Source organism: Octopus sinensis, linkage group LG1 (assembly GCF_006345805.1).
Source record: "Octopus sinensis linkage group LG1, ASM634580v1, whole genome shotgun sequence".
NCBI classification, from domain to species: Eukaryota; Metazoa; Mollusca; class Cephalopoda; order Octopoda; family Octopodidae; genus Octopus; species Octopus sinensis.
This window is the reverse complement of record NC_042997.1, coordinates 66,065,463-66,081,052: the sequence shown is the minus strand read 5'-3', so window position 1 is coordinate 66,081,052 and position 15,590 is coordinate 66,065,463. Positions and strand designations below refer to the sequence as shown.

The window sequence follows — 15,590 nt, the reverse complement described above, 5'->3', positions numbered from 1 at the left end:
TTTACTCTTTTCAGTCATTTGACTGCGGCCATGCTGGAGCACCGCCTTTTAATCGAGCAACTCAACCTTTGTAAGCCCAGTACTCATTCTATCGGTCTCTTTTTGCCGAACCACTAAGTGACGGGGACATAAAGACACCAGCATCGGTTGTCAAGCAATGCTAGGGGGACAAACTCAGACACAAACACACACACATACATATATACATACATATATACGACGGGCTTCTTTCAGTTTCCGTCTACCAAATCCGCTCACAAGGCTTTGGTCGGCCCGAGGCTATAGTAGAAGACACTTGCCCAAGGTGCCATGCAGTGGGACTGAACCCGGAACCATGTGGTTGGTTAGCAAGCTACTTACCACACAGCCACTCCTGCGCCTTTGTTTATATCCCTAAAACCTAGTGGCTCATCAAAAGAAACTGATAGAATAAGTACCAGAAGTACCCGACTTAAAAAAAACAAACTATTCCTGGGGTTGATTTCTTCATCTAAACCCTTCAAGTTTTGGTGCTCCCAGCATGGTCACAATCTACACGAGTGCAACATCTAAAAGAGGTTGAAAACCATTGCTCTAGATTGAATACAGTATAGAAAAGAAGTGCTCTGGCCATTTTGTCTGTTAATTCTATTGTTTTCAGAGCTGGCTGTCTTGTCTGCCCTTCCATCTTCTTCAGTATGTAAGAATGGCAAAGTGATTTCAATGGTTATATATTAATTTTTTTATGTGTGTTTGTATGTATCTAAATTTGTATATCTGTGCTCGTAGGGGAGTAGGTATGTCAGTAAATAGTCAGTGAGTCTGAGATATTGCTTTGATTTTCCTGCAAGAGCAATATTATATCCCTTATGTCGCTAATGCTCTCAGAGAGGGCATGAGTGTCACAACTTCCATTTTTTTTTTGCATTCCTGAAGTTTACAGTATTCATCAACAAGCATCAACTGATTATGAAATGTCAAACAGACAAAGCAGATATTGGATGTTTGATTCCATTTATCATATGTACAGAAGTCCAATAAAAATCGATTGATATCTTTCTGAGTTATATTTATAAATGGATGTGTGTGAGTTTGCATGCATGTGTGTCTGTGTATGTGTATATATATATATAGATAGATATATGTATATATCTATATATATATATATATATATATATATATATATATATATATATATATATATATATACATGTATTTATATGTATATATATGTGCAAATATATATGTGAATATATATATGCATAATATATTTATAACATATACATTACATATGTGTATAATATATATATATATATATGCGTGTGTGAGAGAGAGAGTGTGTGTGTGTGTATATGAAATGTATAAATATATACTTGTTTTTGTGTGCAAAATCATATAGATATATACAAACACATACTTTATTACAAATACTCAAGTATAAAAATAAGTTGTTGTTATTGTGTGTGTGCATGCATGTGTATGTGTGCATCTACATAGAAAGATAATGATTTAGTTTCTCACTAAGTAAGCAGATCATCTTTTTGTTTTTCTGATATTCTCATACAGATAGAAATATTTCTCATAAAGTGAACTTTATGTACAGTTTTTATCGAATACTTCAATAACTGCATGATATATCTTGTTGTACAAACTACCTACTTAATTCAAAGGGAAGAATTATATGTGCTTTCCCATCATTGTAATTGTAAAAATGCCACGATATCAAGAAGATAACAGCCATTCAAATTTACTACATATTTTTTATTGTCAGTTTAAAAACAGCACAATAATATTCTGCTTCTTGTCTTGTCAGATACACCTTGTGTATACCATTAAGAATTGATATTTTTGTAAAGTATCTTTTGTCTGGAAGTCTGTTTTTAAACTTGTTGTTGAGTTGTTTTTTATTTTCCTGAAAATTATTTCTTTCTTTTAAATTTTTCTCTTCTTTTAGGCTTCTTTCAAGAAACTCTCAGCCTAATGTTAAAGCACCTCAAACTGCCAATACTTGCAGACTTTATCTGGTATGTTGATATTCTGTATTGAAGTTTTTATTATGTACTAGCTTAAAAGCCACACTCTGTGCAAACTCTTGAGCTAGCTCCTGCAGAACGCTAATTGGGCCCATGGCCCAAAGCTAAAGGGATCTAAATAGCATGACTATGATATCTTCGTAATGACTATACACCCTGGTGGTGTTTGATCAGAGATTAAGGATGGCTGAGAATTAATTCTGTAATGCAATCATTTTATTGTCGTAGTCTCGAGTTGAATTCCAACTGTTGGCCAATTTATAGAAATTCAAACTATGGGCTATTATTTTTTTTTTTCGAAATCCCTGTGAGGGTTTGATAAATAAGTACTCACAGCCATTTACTAGTGGGAGGAAGGGAAGGAGGGAGAGAGGAAGGCATCCTCAGCTAGACCTGGCTCAAACTCTTGCAACAGAATGGACTCTTCTGAAAGACATCCAAAGTGCCAGGTAGTGGCGTTACACTGGTTGATGGTCTAACTCTGTTAACCAAGCAGTCCTTGATGGAATTTGAACTCAGAATGCAAGGCACTGAAAAAAACACCACAAAATATCTCATCCATGACCTTACCATTTCTATTTGTTCACTGCTTTTGAACAGTGCTTTTTGTTCTGTGGTTGATCGAACCCCAGAAGAATGAAAAGCAAGGTTTACCTCTGCAGAAATTGAACTCAGAACACAAGGTGCCGCCAATAAATACTGCAAGTCATTTCCTCCAATGATCCTACAATTCTATCCAGGCTGTCACCTTTGGAAGAGAAATTAATTTCAAGAATTACAATTTGTGTGAAAACCTTTATCAAACTAGAAATATAAAAATTTAAGGAAGACACAAACTACAGAATTCAGTTCCAGTAAAGACTAGCTATTGCTGCAATTGTTGTTTACTTCTGAATCAGTTCTGATTTATTAGACCCTGTATCAAAGGGGTACCAATTAAGATGACCCTGCCCTTCCTTCGTTCCTTCCTTCCCTCTCCCCCTCCCTACCTCCCCCTCCCTTCCTAGATATAATGCCTCTAGGCAGAACTGGTTTTAAGCCGATTAGACAGATTAGGCCCCACATCAAGAGAGGGCCCTATGTGCACACTTAAGCAGAGGACACTGATGAATTTTTAGTATATAATTGTAGCTAATGGTGGTACCTCAAGCCCTTACTCCTTTTTGTTTGGGACTGGCATACATCAATCCCCGGCTTTTGCCGAGTAGAGGCCCTCGGTGACAATTCTCTAATTGGGCCTCACACTTCCTAACGCTGGCCCTGCTCTAGGTCTACATTCTCTAATATGTGCTTCCATTTTTTTTAAGGTGATAAAATCTCTTCACAGGCAGAAAAAGATACGCTCTGTAGTACATTAACGCTGTCCATTGGCCAGCTGCCTGCAGCAAACTCTACTGGCAGTTTTACTAGCAGTGGAATGGATCCTAGACAATTTGAGATTAACATACATAAAACTAGGATATAAATGCTAAAAGTCCCCTTAAAACCCCTTGGGTGCTTAAGAAACATTTTATATACATTTATTGACACAAAATGCAATAATAAGACTTGTATGAAAATCCTTCGATCATATCACAAACCTCATGTCTAGTTCATTAGCTACTGTTGCTAAAATGGTTTACATGCTTCAAACTTCAATAATATAAATTTATGGATGGGTGGTGTAGTTATTGGTGGAACTAAAATATTAGTAATTGATCTTGTTGCTGTTGTGTAATCTCAGTCAGTCTGATAATGCAGAGATATGGCATGTAGACAGTCAACCAAATGAATAGGTGCAAGAAATAAATCTGAAGTAGACCTAAGATCAGATGTGTCAGAGTCACAGTCTTCTTATTTTATTTTCAGACTCAGTACACAGCATATCTCAAGCTATGTTATCTAATGTATCTTTGCTTTTTTTTTTCTTTCAAAGATGGTGCAGTCTAATTTAGAGTAAATTTGGTCTCTACTTCTACAAGGTTGAGCAAATACCTGGAGACTCTCTTATTAACTCTGGGAAAGTTATACCTTCTATCTTTTACATGTTTCAATTAAATTGACCGTAGGACTTACTTGCTTTTGTTCTGAAGCTTGGTATTTATTCTGTCAGATTCTTTTTGCTGAACTGCTAAATTATAAGGATATAAACAAACCAACACTGATTGTCAGGCAGGGATGGGAGGCAAACTCAAACAGAGAGACACACACTCATGCATGCAAACACACACACACACACACATGATGGGCTTCTTTCAGTTTCTGTCTATGAAGTCTACCCACCATGCCTTGATCAGCCTGGGGATATAGTAAAAGACACTTACCTGAGATGCCACATGGTGGGACTGAACCCAGACAATGTGGTTGGAAAGCAAACTTCTTACCCCATCTCTTTAGTCTCAGTGTCTCACGTATAGGAATCTAGCTGGAAAGTGTAATGTCTTGCTTCTGATGGGACTCTGTGAAAGAGGTGCCTTCATGACCCTCACAAGAATAGTGGGCAGAGAAGATTGAAGGATGGGATTTAGTAAAATAACTTTGTGATTGGTAAGGTGATGTTTGGAACATAAAGTAACATGAAATTTGGAAGAAAGGTTTTCATTTAGATCACTTTAACCCGTTAACATTTACATTATTCTGTCAAACGGAATGCTTATTTACTCACATTATATTGAATTAATCTCACATTATCTTGTGGCTTTGAGATTTCGATCTTATGATCATTTATTTTTAGAATGACATTGTAGGGTAGGTGAGAGAGACCAGATCTGGCTGGATTGAACTGGTAGAATATTTTGGCTGGATATGGCTGTCTAAATGCTAAAGAATTAAAATAGGAAATTTGTATCATAGAATTAGGGTTGGGCTGAAGTGGGTTGTATTAAGTGTTGAAAAATAAAAAAAGATTTTTTTAAACTCATTAACATTCAAGAAATTTTCAATTGTTTTGTAGGATCCAAGAGAAGTAAGTAATATGGATGCCTCAGCTGTATCAATCAGCAATGCTAGTGGTTTGCAGACAGATGTTGATGACAGCAGCAGTAGTCATTTGAATAGCCCTTCATCTCAACTGAAAGAAAAGGAACAGAAAGAAGAGATGGAGGGGCAGGGTGGTGATGAAACAGAAACTGTCCACACACGTATGTTTGTCAATGAGAAACAGAGAGAAATGAAACAAAAGTTTGAAGAGAAGCAACGCAATGAAGCACAGAAGAAAGCAATTTTAGAAAAAATGCAAAATAAATCGGTAGGTTGCTTGTTGTTGTTTATTGTTGTTGTTGTTTAGTGACAGGTTAGCTGTTATTGAGCAGAACTATGGTCAAAGGCAGTCTAGTTGTGTCTGTGACATCTTTTTAAATGTATCTAAGACTACATTATCTAAAACATCCTTTCTGTCTTTATTTAAGACAGGTAAGTGCAATTTGAGGGACATTTGACTGTTGTTTCTAGTACTTTAGTCAACAGTATAGAGTATAAATACTGAACTAATTGTGTATAATTGTCTAAGTTGATTACAATTAATGAGAAGACTAGCATGTGTATATATATGTGTATAGGTGTTTGTGTCTCCTTGTCTTAACATTATGGATATTATAAACAAGCATTGTGGTCAAGCAAGCAATATTTTTTGTTGAGTTTTTCCCTATCTCCTGCGAAAACATGTCTGGTCCTAGGGATATATTATTTTGTTTGGAATCAAGCAATGATTGGAGACAATGGGTATCTGGATGTTGAATATTTGCCTCCAAGAATTCTGTCTGACCCATGCAAGCATGGAAAAACATATGTTAAAACATCAGGGTGTATAATAATATAAGTCACCTGACAACATTGGTCTCTCTATCTCTCCCTGACATCTACTTTTTTACAATAACCTTACTGCAATCATTAAACCCTCTGGCCTCGGTCACCTCTATTCATTGCTATGGTTCAAGTATTCTTAGATAGCTGGTCTACTACTCTTCCATTCTTACTGTCAACTGTTCAGAAGAGATATTCACTAACATAATGGTAAAGACAGTATTAAAAGTATAAATAGATTATTAAAACAAAACTGTGGCAAAATAGAAATTGTAACTGCTATAGATTTCTGAATCAACCTGAATTGTTATATTAACACTATATGTGATGCTATTGTATTAATGACCAAGACCAAGTTGTAGTTGTAAAATGATCAAGAAATGGAATAAAAAAAAACAATGTAAGAGTATATGTGTCTTTTAAACATGTATTGTGCCTTTACTTCAATGTAATTATTTCAGTTTCACCACATGATCTCAGATTAAGTCACTTGCTAGGCATATATATAACTCAGAAAACTATGAATAATTATTTTTATTATAGCTCCATACCTCAAAGGTTAGATCACTGGTCTTGTAAGCTAAGGTTTGTGAATTCAGTTCTCATTGCGGGCTTCATGGAGTCAATACTAGTGGTGCTTCAGCATGACCACAGTCTTTGGGCTGAAACATATAAAAGGATAAAAGAGTAAAAGAATAAAGTGACCTCTGCTTGAGATGTTAGAAGTTCTACCTTCTTATGGTAGACAAACTTAATCAAATAGGCCAACTATTTTAGCCCCTTGCCTCTCTAAAGCATTTTCATTTGTCATAGACATCCATGCTTGTTTTCAAATTTTTAGTTAGCCCTTGTTTCATAAATGCCAAGTCACAAGTCACTCTAGTAGTTGAAGAAAATTTGGGAATGTGTATCATATTATGATGCATGGATGCCAGGGAAATATGTTGTGTGTGTGTCATGTGATACATAGGACAGGCAAAAGAGTTAATTATACCAGACAGAAAGTAAAATTATTTTGGTCACCATCGATTACCCACACTGGTACTCATAGAGCTTTACACCCATATGTATGTACAAGCACAATGAAAATTCATCTTCTGTTTAACCCAGAGGTTCTCAACCATTTTGTTCTCCTTTGATTCCTATTTTACTTGGATGGACCTCCGTAGTCGTTCGATGTTTAAAAAATCCCATTGCATTTTTATAATTAAATATTAAGATTTGTATAAAAAATGTTAAAACATTTTGTGTATTGTGGACATATAACTAATTTTTTGCACATAAACTTTACTGGTCTGAAGCACAAATTTTTATGGTCACTGAAGAATTACTGTGGACACCCAATTTACTATATTGCATCCATGGACCCTCCCACAACTCTTATATGGATCCTCACGATTTAAATGGACCTTGGTTGAGAACCTCTGGTTTAACCTTTTAATGTGCATATTACTCTGTCAAATGTAATACCTATTTATTCACATGATTTTGAATTAATCAGGCATTATATCATTGCTTCAAAATTTTGACAAATGTCATTGTTTAATTTTAGAATGACATTGTAGAGCATGTATGAGAGGCCAAATCTAGCAGGTTTGAACATAAAACAGGTACAATATTTGTGTGGGGTATGGCTGAATTAAATGCTAAAGGGTCAATTTTTTGTCTTATTGCAGGCACGTGAACTTGTATTGAAGCAAATTGCTGATGACAGGCAGCACCAGAAACTATTACACTCCAGTCCAGTCTCGGCCAATGTGACATCCCCAACAACACCGACGGCACTGCCGTCTATAAGTCCAGACCTTACTTCGGACGATGCAAATCAGTCACCTCTCACCTGCAATGTCTTGGTAAGCTATTATTCACTTTGTTTGTTCTTTAGCTGAGTTGCCGTTTCCTCTTAATTGGATTTACATCTTCATACGTATCCTACTTTGTTGATATCATTATTGGTTGCATTGTCATAGCACAACAGATGTATTCATCATAGTCACCATGGCAACTGAAAAGCATCACCCTGGTCACCACAATCATCATAATCATTATCATAACTATTAATGTAACCTCCACCACTACTACCATTAACATATAATCACTAACATTTTGATAACAAACACTATTATCACCATCACCACAGTTATCATCAGCTCTCTCTCTCTATTGATATCACATCATAACCAGCATACTCAACCATCAGCATCATCACTATTACTTCCTTCAAATACCATGACCAATCACTAGTAGCATCACTACTATTACCAATCTCTTCATTAAGCATGGGCATAGCTGTGTGATTAAGAAGTTTGCTTTCTAACCACATGCTTTATGGTTCAGTCCCACTTGGTGGCATCTCTGGCAAGTGTCATCTACTGTGATCCCAGGCTGACCAAAACATAGTGACTGGGTTTGGTAGACAGAAATTGAAAGAAACCCATTGTACTCGGCAGAGTGTAAGTACCTTGAGAGAAAAGCTGGACCTAAGAAGCATCAGTTGTGGTGTGCAAGAGAGACGTTTGCGCTGGTATGGTCATGTGGCGAGAATGGATGAAGATAGTTGTGTGAAAAAGTGCCACACCCTAGCGGTTGAGGGAACCTGTGGAAGAGGCAGACCCAGGAAAACCTGGGACGAGGTGGTGTGAAGCACGACCTTCGAACTTTAGGTCTCACTGAGGAAATGACTAGAGACCGAGACCTCTGGAAGTGTGCTGTGCGCGAGAAGACCCGGCAGGACAAGTGAGTCCACAACCCGTGGCCTTCTACATGGGATGGAGCCAGCCTACGTATGCATACCTTCCCTTCTTGGGACACAAAACTCTACTTGTGAAGACGTGTTGAGGCAAGTGAGGATCAGAATCGAAATCGATCAATGGAAATTGCGGATGTGCTACCAGTGCCGGTGGCATGTCGAAACTCTGCTTGTGAAGACCCATTAAGGCAAGTGAGGATCAGAATCGAAATCGATCAATGGAAATTGCAGATGTGTTACCAGTGCCGGTGGCATGTAAGAGAACTTTCCGTTTCGCGACCGTTGCCAGCACCGCCCCGTTTCGTGTCCGTTGCCAGCCTCGCCTGGCCCTCGTGCCGGTGGCACATAAAAAGCACCATCCGTTCGTGGCCGTTTGCCAGCTCTTTCTGGCACCAGTGCGGGTGGCACGTAAAAAGCACCCACTACACTCACGGAGTGGTTGGCGTTAGGAAGGGCATCCAGCCGTAGAAACACTGCCAGATTTGACTGGGCCTGATGAAGCCTCCTGGCTTCACAGACCCCAGTAGAACCGTCCAACCCATGCTAGCATGGAAAACGGACGCTAAATGATGATGATGATGATGATGATGTATATTACAAGAAAATTTTAAATATTGGACATAGAATTACCCAAAGCTTTGAGTCCACAAAGCCAAAACCTTATGGACAGCTCGTCAGTCTCTATACAAAGACAGAAGTTTAAAATTTCTACGTTGCAGACATGAGGAAATGCTCAGAAATCAAGAAATATGTCTTAACAAAAAAACGTTAATAAGGACACATTATCTCCCCTGAACCAGAGGAAGAACCAACCCTTATAGACCCGAAGAGGCCTAACCAACAAATGGGGAGATCCAATTTTCTAGTAAGTAGTGCTTGAAGTGGTTACATTTAGAAAACACCTCTTTATGTCTATTTAATGCACCAGGTTTCTTATAGTCCTTAAGAATTTTGGCTCTCTCCACAATGCAGATCTTGCAACAGCCACTTCCATTAATATATGGGCCTGGATGATCAATTGATTTCCACCTGATATCACATGGGGTCCCTTGATCTTTGAGGTGTCACACATGGTGGGCCAGGGATGTGACAAACCATATTTCTGGGACTCTGAAAGATGACTGGTGCTTAAGAAAACGTCTTTGAAAGAAGTACTGGTGGATCAAATATATTTACAAACATGGGATGTGGCCTGATTCGCATCCCTGGTAATATATGGTGCGGTCATCCCATCAATGTTGAAGATAATTATTTAGTCATCATCTGTGGTGGTGGTATTGGGAATGCCAGATATCTCCTCCATGTCACTGGTCAGTTTTGGCATGATTTTTACAGCTGGGTACCCTTCCAAATGCCAACCACTTTACAATGTGGACTGGATGCTTTCTACATGGCACCAGCACTAGCAGGGTCACCAAGTAACTTGCATGTTAAAGAATTTTGAGAGGGGAGGGGGCATTGGAGGAGGGGATATTGTCAGATGATGAAGGGTTACAGTATAACAGAGAGACAAGGTGGCAGAAACAGGTGTCTTGCTATAGAGGAGGGAGCATGGTAACCTGGCCAGAGAGAGAAGAGCAAGAGACATACTTTATATATAAAAACACACACAACCCATTCCAGCATGGAAAACGGATGTTAAACAATGATAATGATATATATATATATAGACACACACACACACACACACACACACAACAGAATTCTCTCAGATGTCTTACCAAATCCACTCACAAGGCTTGGGTCAGTCCAAAGCTACAGTAGAAGACACTCACCCAAGGTGCCATGCAATAGGACTAAACCTGGAACCTGTGTGGCTGGGAAGCAAACTTCTTACCACACAGCCATGCCTCTCTTTGTTTATGAGTTATGGATTTCTCATCAGTCAGATGTCCTTTTACTGAATGCAGTCTAGAATGGGTTCACTGCATTAACCCATTGTTTCTCAAACTGACAAATGTAAGCCCTTCTCCTCAAAAGATATTAGTAAAAAATTTTTACCACTCCACTTCTTATTAATTAATGAGACGACAAAATAGCATTTGCATTCAATTAATCCTTCATTCTCTACTATGGTGTTGGACATGATAGCAAGATTTGTAAACCATTTTAACTTTATTAAACTCTAGACTACCCGTGACCTGTTGGGTGACCAATAGTTCAAGGTACCTGTAAAAGCCGCATATCTCAGTAACTTGTGGTCTGATTTATGCGAAACTTGTTTTATTCCTTTTATATTCATATGAGCATCCAATTCCTGATCTCTCCTGCTTCTGTCTCTTTTCCCTCTGTTCCGCCAGATGCTCAGCCCTTGCTTTATCAGTCTCATCAATCCTTCTAGTCACATGCCTGTCTCGATCTTGGGTAAATATTTCATAAAAGACCCATTTGTACTTTGGTGTCAAATAATTTTTTCTGAAGGTTTTTCTGGGTGGATTCAATGTATCTCACCTCCAACCCACCGTTAGGCACTTTCTTCTGGAAAAGAAAAGGGGGTGGGGTGGTGGGGGAACTTGGAATTTCCTGGGAAAACCAGAGTTTCCCACCAACAGAGTTTTGTTTCGTGAGTATACTTTTCCAAGTTATTTCATATGCTTTCAACGAATGTGACATCGAAATCACATGTAAACGGCTCCTTTCCCCAGAAATGGAAAGATTTGGCTACTATCTTTTGCATGCCTTGCTATCATGTAACAGGTATTTGGGGTCCTTTATTGCAAATAGCTGTTACATGGTAGCAGAGTGTGCTAGAAATAGCACTCTCTCACTCTCCCCTTTCATCTTTTCAGCTCTGTAGGACATTTCCTATTGTGTTACTCATACATATATCTTGTCTTGCCTCAGAGCCCCACGACCTTTATTTTGTTTGCATAAAATAATATATTTTGCAGATTTACATTTATACTCGTGTCATATTCATAGCTGTTTTTATCATCATCATCAATGTCCTCTCGCTATTCCCAACAGCTTTTCACTGTTGATACCATCAAAAAAGAACAATATTATTATTAAAGGCATGAAATTGTAATGATTATTTTAGATAACTGACAAGGGAGGAGAATGTCCATGTCTGTGTGTGAATTTTATGTTTAATCCTTGTCATGGTTCTGTTTAATTTTTGAAACTTTATATGCAGTGTGTCCACAAAAACACTCCCAGCCACGTTGCTGTGGGGTGGTGGCCATATTGGATTTCCTTCTGCTCACATTCATGATGATAAGTCACCAGAAAATAAATGAAAATATTATTGTTAGGGAATCTGTGGATAGCAGATTTATCAATATATTTGAATTACTTGAGATATCATAGCATCATGAAATTAGGGAGTGTTTTTGTGGACACCCCATATATATATATCATCATCATCATCATCATCATCATCGTTTAACGTCCGCTTTCCGCGCTAGCACGGGTTGGACGGTTTGACCGGGTCTGGGAAGCCAGGGGCCGCACCAGGCTCCAGTCTGAATCTGGCAGAGTTTCTACGGCTGGATGCCCTTCCTAACGCCAACCACTCCGTGAGTGGATTGGGTGCTTTTTACGTGCCACCTGCACAGGGGCCGGAGGGTCCGGCATCGTCACGATCGGTTCGAGCATTTTAACGTGTCAGCGGCACATGGGCAACGAGGTCCGGGGTACTTTGGGGATCCAGGGTACTTTGGGGATCCGGGGTACTTAGAATGAGTAGGGGGTATGTGGAATTGCTGCAGAAAGCAGCCCGGGTCTTTGTAGTCACAGCATTTATCATCACTGAGTAACGTAATTAGGTAGAGGAAAGAATACAGATATCTAGAGTTGAGTTGGGGAGGGGGAGGTCCAGTTGAGGCGGGTAATATAGGAGGGCAACCAGTGGGGAAGGTTGGGGTAAGGAGGAACGATGGCAGGAAGGGTTGGTGTAGGTTCCTAAGAATAAAGACATTCGTTATCGTCACTGAGTAACGTTATTAGGTAGAGGAAAGAATACAATATTCGAGAGTTGAGTTGGGGAGAGGGGGGGTCCAGTTGAGGCGGGTAATATAGGGGAGCAACCAGTGGGGAAGGTTTGGGGTAAGGAGGAACGATGGCAGAAAGGTTGGTGTAGGTTCCTAAGAAATAAAAACATAGGATATTACGAGGCGGGAGGGAATGAGGCAGTGTCAGGAGGAAGCATAAGATCGGTGGGCAGTTGATGAGCTATGGCGCTAGCAGCTTGTCTTTTCACAGTGAAAGCATATGAGGAGAAGGGGTAGTGGGGGGAGGGGGTAGGGCGTACCCGGTGTAGATGAGTAAGGCGTATCCGGTGTAGATGGTGAGGACAGGGTATACTGGTATTGGTGGTGGGAGGTGAGGAACAGTGTTCACCGGTATTGGTGGTGGGGGTGAGAACATGTTCATCGGTATTGGTGGTGGGGGTGGGGGGGCGGGCGCACCGCCAATGGCTGAAAGATGGGAAGAGATGGGAAGAGATGGGAAGAGATAGGATTACGGCTTGAGGTAGCCTGGCCTAAGGTTAAATTTTGTAGAGAGAGAGATAGAAAGATAAATCAAGTTATGGCGAAGGCTTGAAAGTAGCCTAAAAGGTTAAATTTTCGTAACAATGTATGAAGAAACGTAGTAACAACGAATAAAATAGTAAGATAAATTTTTAAGAACTTGCTGCGGACATCGAACGGGAGTTGAAATTGAATTGGGAATTAAATTATATAGAATCGTAATGGTGAGAGGAGGAAAAAAAGACCGCCAAATGGCTGAAAGATGGGAAGAGATAGGATTACGGCTTGAGGTAGCCTGGCCTAAGGTTAAATTTTGTAGAGAGAGAGATAGAAAGATAAATCAAGTTATGGCGAAGGCTTGAAAGTAGCCTAAAAGGTTAAATTTTCGTAACAATGTATGAAGAAACGTAGTAACAACGAATAAAATAGTAAGATAAATTTTTAAGAACTTGCTGCGGACATCGAACGGGAGTTGAAATTGAATTGGGAATTTAAATTATAGAATCGTAATGTGAGAGGAGGAAAAAAAGACCGCCAATGGCTGAAAGATGGGAAGAGATAGGATTACGGCTTGAGGTAGCCTGGCCTAAGGTTAAATTTTGTAGAGAGAGAGATAGAAAGATAAATCAAGTTATGGCGAGGCTTGAAAGTAGCCTAAAAGGTTAAATTTTCGTAACAATGTATGAAGAAACGTAGTAACAACGAATAAAATAGTATATAAATTTTTAAGAACTTGCTGCGGACATCGAACGGGAGTTGAAATTGAATGGGAATTAAATTATAGAATCGTAATGGTGAGAGGAGGAAAAAAAGACCGCCAAATGGCTGAAAGATGGGAAGAGATAGGATTACGGCTTGAGGTAGCCTGGCCTAAGGTTAAATTTTGTAGAGAGAGAGATAGAAAGATAAATCAAGTTATGGCGAAGGCTTGAAAGTAGCCTAAAAGGTTAAATTTTTCGTAACAATGTATGAAGAAACGTAGTAACAACGAATAAAATAGTAAGATAAATTTTTAAGAACTTGCTGCGGACATCGAACGGGAGTTGAAATTGAATTGGGAATTTAAATTATAGAATCGTAATGGTGAGAGGAGGAAAAAAAGACCGCCAATGGCTGAAAGATGGGAAGAGATAGGATTACGGCTTGAGTAGCCTGGCCTAAGGTTAAATTTTGTAGAGAGAGAGATAGAAAGATAAATCAAGTTATGCGCGGGCTTGAAAGTAGCCTAAAAGGTTAAATTTTTCGTAACAATGTATGAAGAAACGTAGTAACAACGAATAAAATAGTAAGATAAATTTTTAAGAACTTGCTGCGGACATCGAACGGGAGTTGAAATTGAATTGGGAATTTAAATTATAGAATCGTAATGGTGAGAGGAGGAAAAAAAGACCGCCAAATGGCTGAAAGATGGGAAGAGATAGGATTACGGCTTGAGGTAGCCTGGCCTAAGGTTAAATTTTGTAGAGAGAGAGATAGAAAGATAAATCAAGTTATGGCGAAGGCTTGAAAGTAGCCTAAAAGGTTAAATTTTCGTATATATATATAGTAATAGCTATTATAATCCTTGGATGGAATTTATGAATATTCTAATGCATCGCTAAGCGCATTTACACAAATCACATGTTTCTTAAGATCATTGTCCATATTCTTAAGAAATATGTCATTTGTGGAAATGCACATAAAGACACATCAAAATATTTATAAATTTCATCCAAGAATTATTATTGTTATTACTATATTCATCCTGCATTATATTAGCACAGATCACTGCAACCCCCAAAAGATGTTTAAGCCAGTTTGGCACCATAAAGCTGTAGCCAGCATAAGAGGATAGGGGCTTTTATATGCATGTTCAAAATGTTTCCGATAAATGAACTTAAAGGATATAAATACACACACATGTACACATACACACAGTGACATCTTGGTATATGAATAGCTTTCATTATAAACAAATCAGTTTACATAAAATGTCTCGGGTGATGAATAGTATCTCGAGTAACCAATATGCAAGCTGGCAGCCACAGCTGGCAACAAACTGGGAGTATCAGAAAGAGAGAATCAGTTGCTGTCTGGCTTTCACTCATGGCACATCCCTGCTTGAACTGACTGTGCCTATTTTGAATTTCTTATGGAAAGAATATTTCCAGTGTACAAACATTGCAGGTGATGAACAGCTTTCAGGAATGAATCTAATTCATATATAGAGGTTCCACTCTATGTGGAACCGAATTGCTGTGCAGCAGAACTAAACCTAAACCCATGTAACTGGGAAGCAAACGTTTTAAATACACAGTCATCCCTGTACGGTGTGCTACAATAAGGAACACTTGATTTTGTCACCAAAACTTCTTTTGGACATGAGTTCACATTTTGTGCTGAATAAAAAAAGGAAATTACGAATCCTTTCCCAAGTCATGTAAACTAATAGAGCTGGTTTCCATAACATATATATTCCCCACCTGCTCAGGAAGCTAGCATGTTGCAGGATTGGTCATTTTTGGCAGCTGAGTGAGCTGGAACAACAGGAAATGAAGTATTTTGCTCAAGAACACAATGCATCACCTGGTCCAGGAA

At 38.8% G+C, this 15,590-nt stretch overlaps 1 protein-coding gene across 2 annotated transcripts in view; it reads left to right on the top strand.

The window, feature by feature from the left end:
• LOC115211563 overlaps positions 1 to 15,590 on the top strand; it is a 389,040-nt gene that overhangs the window by 212,348 nt on the left and 161,102 nt on the right. For both annotated transcript variants that reach the window (XM_036501657.1, XM_029780127.2), the window contains 3 exons: positions 1,934 to 2,003; positions 4,945 to 5,238; positions 7,469 to 7,645. In XM_036501657.1, coding sequence (XP_036357550.1) covers positions 1,934 to 2,003; positions 4,945 to 5,238; positions 7,469 to 7,645 — 541 coding nt within the window. The remainder of the gene's footprint in view (positions 1 to 1,933; positions 2,004 to 4,944; positions 5,239 to 7,468; positions 7,646 to 15,590) is intronic.